This window comes from Drosophila serrata, unplaced genomic scaffold (genome assembly GCF_035046125.1).
Source record: "Drosophila serrata isolate PLE 108 unplaced genomic scaffold, ASM3504612v1 contig_184, whole genome shotgun sequence".
Classification (NCBI taxonomy): Eukaryota; Metazoa; Arthropoda; class Insecta; order Diptera; family Drosophilidae; genus Drosophila; species Drosophila serrata.
The window spans coordinates 1,286,514-1,292,517 of NW_028257082.1; the positions used below are offsets into that span (position 1 = coordinate 1,286,514).

A 6,004-nucleotide genomic window follows, 5' to 3' on the forward strand; every position below is an offset into this window, starting at 1 on the left:
TTAATAATAATGTTTAAAAATTAAAATATCTAGGCAATGTCAACGCAAGTTCGTTATGAGGCATAACGCTGTAAGTTGACTTTTTTAAGCATTTTGCATTTTGAATAGTAACGAAGTTTGGCGCCCCAAGTGGCGCTGTCATCGGTGGCGCGATTGCTGAGATGCTTTTCGATGGCGACTGAAGGCGGGTTATAGATAATATTCGCACTGCTGGTCGTTTGAAGTATAACAAAACAAGGAGCTATTTGGTCAGACCGTCGAGTGCGTATTTTCCATTGCGGACGATTTGCGAGTCGCTGAGAGTTAACGTTAACTGTTATTTTTAGTTAAAAATTGCATCTGATAGGTCGGATCGGAACGGGTTCCGGGAGCGCCATATCGCGACTATGTCCGCCAAGTGGGCAACCAGCAGCAACATCCAGGAGCGTCGAGGCATTTGGTGATGTGATGAACACTGCAAACTGAGAACTCGAGAAAAAAACTCCAGCCCAGCTCGACTCCGAATCGAAATCACAATAGAGGCCACAACATAACGCACTTACACACACACACAACGCACAGGCCCACAAATATACACTGCAACATATGCACGAAGACAATTGCTAATTGGAGTTCAGTGATTGCAACTGTGAGAAGTGGGATAGGCGGATAAAAGCAGAACAACGGTCCACGGATAGCAGCAGCGGATAGCGGATAACGGTCAACGGATGACCATGGCTCTGCCAAAGAAAATTAAATGTTTTAAATATTTGGTTTACAGTTATGTGTTTCTCCTGGCGGTAAGTTGGCACACATTTCCACCTTGCATTGGTATGCAATCGCCCAACGAGGGCATAATTACTTGTTAAATTACATAAGGTAAATTCGTAAAAGCAGCGTCGCCATTGCGACATGTGTGCATGTGTGTGTGTGCGTGTGAATGTTGCCAAGTAATCTACATTTTGGCCTGTTAAAGAATGCACTTCATAAAAGAAATCCTTCCAATTCATTTATAATTTGTTTATTTCTCTTTAATTTATTGAAAGTATGTCAATTAAATTCATACGGCAGTGATGTAGTCAACTTTAATGTTACATTTCCCACAAGTGCACTTTAACATATGTATGTACATATTTACATATTTACATACTTAAGCTTTTATGTATGTACATATGTATGATGTACATGATTCCCATGTAGAATTGCGCATCCTTTTATAAACGACTTTGTGTTAACGCGAAGCTGGCTCACGCTCTGTGCCTCTGCTGCGGGTCCCGACTTCGAGTGACCTTGAGCTACTTAAAAGCTGCGCCTAAGCATGTACAATTGAGCCCACTTACATACACATACACACATGCGTGCAGGCTTCGCCGCGTGACGTCAAAAGGGAGTAGACGTTCATATGTATGTATGTATGTACATGGACTGTTTGTGATGTATGTAGTGTACATAGTGGCAGCATCCCGAATACACAGAGTGCAGTTAAAGCCTCGCCAAGGACACCGAACAGGGAGGGCCTGCGATAGCAGATAGCAGCCAAGGACTCCCGCACCCGAAAACGAATGCGAGCTGTGATTAAAATGTTCACCTCTTTCAGCTGACCGGAGCTGCACAGATATTCCTGGGCACATCGCTGCTCTGGGGCCATTCGGTCTACTATGGCATCGTGCAAAACAAGCTGTGGGCCCCGGCAGCGATCCTCCTTTGCCTGGGACCCGTCACCTTCATCCTGTGCTGGATGGGCTGCCAGGCCACAAACCAGCGCAAGCGCTGCCTCTTGGGAATGGTAAATGGGTCTGGGTGTGGGAGTGGAGTGAATTCCTTGCCTCTTTTATTGAGAACTTAATTATACGATTCGGTTTCTACAGTTCGCAGCCCTGCTGGTGGCCTGCATATGTGTTCAATTCATTATCTGTGGCTGGTCCTTAGCCATGCGGGAGAATCTGCCCACATCCGTGGAGATCTTCATCGACGACTCCTTTGTCGAGTTCTTGGACAAGTTTTCGCGCACCAAGGTCGACAATTTACACTTGTGGAATCGGATGCAATCGCAGGTGAGCTTACCTAAGCAAGGAATCGGATAATATACTCTTAACTTTTGGAAGAAGACTAAATTATTTAGATTTGGGTATGGTTGTGCACTGATTGATGATTTGTTGCACTCTAGAGCGGTATAAATAATAATCTTAGCTATAAGCTAAATCTGAAATAATTCTAATTTTAAAAAATAACGTAAATTGAAGTTATATCTCTCAATTTAATAAATAATACAAGCTTGACACCTTAAGGTGGATCTTAAACGAACCAAACTAAATCAAAACCAAACTAAAACAAAATCACAGCAAAAATCGTTAGAATAAGCTGAAAGGAAACAGTGTATCTTAACTAAGAGTTTATATTAATGAAAATCATTGTAGAATACTCGTTTCCAATGTGATTGTTTAAATAATTGATTTTAATAAGGCTTTACTAAGGTAGGGAGGGATGTTTGCCTTGGTTTAGACTATTAGTTTAGGAAATAATTATAAAAATGTTTTTAATTTAGTTTTAATGGTGACTCGTTTGATATAAATTTAATCCTTCGATAGTTTTGATATTTTAAAGTTAATATATTCCAAAACTTTTTTAAATCTATATACTAAAATTCAATATTTTCGATAAGATATTGCTCTCAAAGTTATAAGTCTTATTCTTAATAAGATTCCTTCTTCTTCTAAATCCATTCAAGTTACAATGTTGCGGTGTGGACGGACCTCTTGATTACCGCCGACTTTCGCTGCCGTGGTCCTGCTGCTCCCGTCCGGAGCACGCCTACGAGTCGGCCTGTGATACGCACTACAAGCGCGGATGCCTGGCCGTTGTTTCGGAGCAGATAAAGAGCCGCTTACTGATCACCGCGTTCGGAGCTGCCATTATAGCCATAATCCAGGTGAGATTGCCATATGTACCTGCGTATAACTGATCTAAAATTCGTTTCTCGCGCAACACAGAGCCTGGGAATCTTCTGTACTGTCCACCTGACCATTCTGTTCGGCAAGAACGACAACACCCATCCTATTAATATGAACCGAAAAAAGAAACAGCAGCAGTTCTTGCCACTAACCATACAGGATAAGAGGCACGACATGCCTTCGCCCATTAATCTATCCCCATCAGCACCAGGGCAGCGGGTTTTAAAAACTGCTCTGCCCCCGGCCATGCACAAATGACAGACGATTAGCTTTTAAGAAATTGAAAAAAAATTTATGGAAAACTCCAAAGAAAAGATGAAAAAAATTATAAAAAAAATGTTGTAAACTGAGAGATGGAATGAATATAACTGTGACCCTCAATGTTACGTTATGGTAATTTTAAACAATTTAACGTTCGAGAAAAGAAACAACATTTGAATTTGGATTAACTCTCCAGTAGTTTAATTAAAGCTTAAAAACAATTGGATCTTACTTGTTTTGTCAGGGGTCTCAGGCGTTGTGGTGATGCGTGATGGTGGGCGGCACGTAGAAGGTGTCCACTGCCTTGGGCTTCTTTTTCTTGCCAAACCAGCGCTTCGGATAGTACACTTTCTTCTTGTAGATCTGGATGTCGATGTCGTCCTTGTTCTCGAAGTACCACAGATTCTGACGCTTCGTTTCCAGCTCGCTGAGCGTCTTCCTGATGCTCTCCCTACGCTGATCGAGACTCTGTGTCTCCAGTTGGTATTTCACAGCATCGTCGAACTTTTTGGCCCAGGCCTTGTAGCTCTCTTCGTATTCAGCTAGCAGCTTGGGCTCAAACTTCTCGGAGCTCCGCTTGACGCTACCCTCTAACATTTCTTGGATGGTGTTGGATTTACTGCTCTTCTCTGCTGCTTCTTGGAGAGATTTGAGCAACGCTTCGGAACCCTCCGTCTTAAGGCTTTCAGTGACACTTAGTGCAATCGTTAGGGTTTCCTTATGCAGCGTCGCACCAGCCTTAGCCAGGAAGTTGGAGGCTTCATTCAGTTGTCCGGTAAGTACATATCCAATCAGGGCAATGTTTTCCTTGATCTCTTTCAGAGATCCTTCTCCAGCTGTCGCCAATTGAATCATGGCTCGCCCCAGTTTCTTTTCCTCAGTGCTTTCGCTGGCATCTTCAGGATAATTGCGAAGGAATTTGACACGGACCTTTTCCACATCGGAGGCCTTGGGTGGAGGCTGAGGAGGCTGGGAAGACTCAAAGGGCTTGAAGTCCTTTGCAAATGCGTGGAACGACTGGAGGGACAGTGCCTCGACCAGCTCGTTGTTGCATAAGCCCCTTTCCACGACAAGAGCGGCCACCTGGGCAGCTTCCACGGCGTGACCACTGTGCAGCAGGACGTCCATCAGGAAGCAGCTGGAAAACTGGTCAAGGAACAGGCCGTACTGAGTGGGATTGCGGAGCACCGATATTGCCTCGTGGGGATTTGTTGAGTCCAATAATTGCTTGACCAGAACACTCGGCAAGATGGGAACCATACTGGCCTCCTTTTGTTTCCTGCAAGGTATACCTGTATTAGTGTTGGAGCCAGGGGTCACTTTCATAGTTACCTTAGTTTTTGCAGGCGATCCACCAGATCCATTGGCCGATTATCTGGATTGACGAATAGATCCAAGTCTATATTCGTTACCGCATGACTGCTGGGTGCTGCGAACTTTGCCGGTCCTTCGTTTGCCAATTTGCTAAATTCCGGGGAAAAGTAAGACATCCATCTTCTGGGCGGGAATGCGCAGGAAATCCTTGATCGCAACATGGCCAGCTAGTGTTTTGTTTTAATTCATGAAATTTTATAACTTTATTTCCTATTTTTTTTTCTCTTCTTCTTGCGATAAATGATATATGAGCGCTCAGCTGAGCTATCGATATATTTTGCTCAGAAATTGTCTATTTCCATTGGAGTTTTGAGTATGTTCGCACTGCAATGATTTATTTGAAATCCAAAGATTGTAAGTAATGTTAATAATATTTAATAACATAAACATATATTAAGTAAGAAGGGATTTTGAAATGATTTTATTCGTCATGCATATAGCAATAATTTAAATAATTATGGACCAATCCGTTTTCGATGTTAGTATATTGCGGTATTTATAATAAAGCTACTTGCCAAACGGGCACACAAAATTTAAAACAGAAAAGCTCAAAAAGGAAAGGATATTAGAAAACAACATTGAGGCAAATAGAGGAACAGGATGAGGCTGGCGTTGCAAAATAGCTTTCCTAAGTAACAAAAATTAGATTCTTAATTTAATTTTTTGTATAGTAAAGACGTTAAAATACCTTTTTCACATCCCTTTTTGTGCTTTAATATTTATTCAACATTTCGAAAAGTTGCGCCAAATCTCTAGTAACATTAAGGGTACCTTCGTCCTTCCGCTTGAAACAACTGGAATGACACACTTTGTGTAACAAATATTCAGAAAATATAAATAAAAATAAAAATAAATATATAATATTTTAAAAGATATCAAGGTATAGAGAGTTCTTGAAGAATTGTTAAAGGTCAGTTAACTATTTGGTGACTATTTGGGGACTATTACTATTCGACCATATATGCTACTCAGACGGATGGCTTCGAGGATCCTCACGGAGGTTTAAAATCTTCTTCTGCTATTTACACGAAAGAATTTGAAATGAACGAGGCCTTGTGTGTGTAATGGTTTGGATTCTGATCCAATTATTAAAAGTATTGCTAGGGATTTAACCTGTTTAGCCTGTTGATAAAAATTGATTAATTTTTACTAGTAATACCCACAGAGCCATTGCAATTCCATTAGTCCAATTAAGAAGGGGGGATGGGAGGACATGCTCTTTTATCTTTCAATTTCAATTTCTCCCCTCTGCTAAATTGTGAACAATTCCCTCTTGAGTGGCGTGAAATCCGGTACTTAAGCTGACTTTACCGACTTTTCCACCCCATAAAAGGACTCTCGGTTTTCCCACGCAGGTTCAACCAGCTGAGCCTTCGTAAGTACATTGGATACTCTGGGAGTTTTGTATATTGTTTTGGGTGCCCAAGTGAAAGCCATGG

General features: G+C 41.7%; 2 protein-coding genes across 3 annotated transcripts; one reads left to right on the forward strand and one right to left on the reverse strand.

Moving 5' to 3' along the window:
- The first annotated feature begins 109 nt into the window (after nucleotides 1-109).
- On the forward strand, nucleotides 110-3,417 carry TM4SF (Transmembrane 4 superfamily). Of its 2 annotated transcripts, XM_020962377.2 has the most exons (6): nucleotides 110-261; nucleotides 327-779; nucleotides 1,577-1,765; nucleotides 1,848-2,033; nucleotides 2,708-2,908; nucleotides 2,970-3,417. In XM_020962377.2, the coding sequence occupies exons 2-6, from the start codon at nucleotides 708-710 to the stop codon at nucleotides 3,186-3,188; spliced, it is 867 nt and encodes a 288-aa protein (XP_020818036.1). In that variant the 5' UTR covers nucleotides 110-261; nucleotides 327-707; the 3' UTR covers nucleotides 3,189-3,417. The 2 variants fall into 2 exon arrangements, with proteins under 2 accessions (XP_020818036.1, XP_086683994.1); XM_086827868.1 differs by having other exon boundaries at nucleotides 260-779.
- Nucleotides 3,370-5,091, reverse strand: LOC110191493 (uncharacterized). Its single transcript, XM_020962357.2, has 2 exons — nucleotides 4,524-5,091; nucleotides 3,370-4,470 (listed from the first exon to the last, which is right to left on the reverse strand). Exons 1-2 carry the CDS (start codon nucleotides 4,724-4,726, stop codon nucleotides 3,441-3,443), a joined length of 1,233 nt encoding a protein of 410 aa, XP_020818016.2. The 5' UTR covers nucleotides 4,727-5,091; the 3' UTR covers nucleotides 3,370-3,440.
- Between the last annotated feature and the right edge of the window lie 913 nt (nucleotides 5,092-6,004).

Bases quoted from the DNA above. Each gene is read 5' to 3' on its own strand.
- TM4SF (XM_020962377.2), top strand. From the start codon at position 708: ATGACCATGGCTCTGCCAAAGAAAATTAAATGTTTTAAATATTTGGTT. The intron at 2,034-2,707 runs GTGAGCTTACCT...AATCCATTCAAG, and splicing joins GGAATCGGATGCAATCGCAG to TTACAATGTTGCGGTGTGGA. The intron at 2,909-2,969 runs GTGAGATTGCCA...CGCGCAACACAG, and splicing joins CCATTATAGCCATAATCCAG to AGCCTGGGAATCTTCTGTAC.
- LOC110191493 (XM_020962357.2), bottom strand. From the start codon at position 4,726: ATGTTGCGATCAAGGATTTCCTGCGCATTCCCGCCCAGAAGATGGATG. The intron at 4,471-4,523 runs GTAACTATGAAA...TATACCTTGCAG, and splicing joins GATCGCCTGCAAAAACTAAG to GAAACAAAAGGAGGCCAGTA.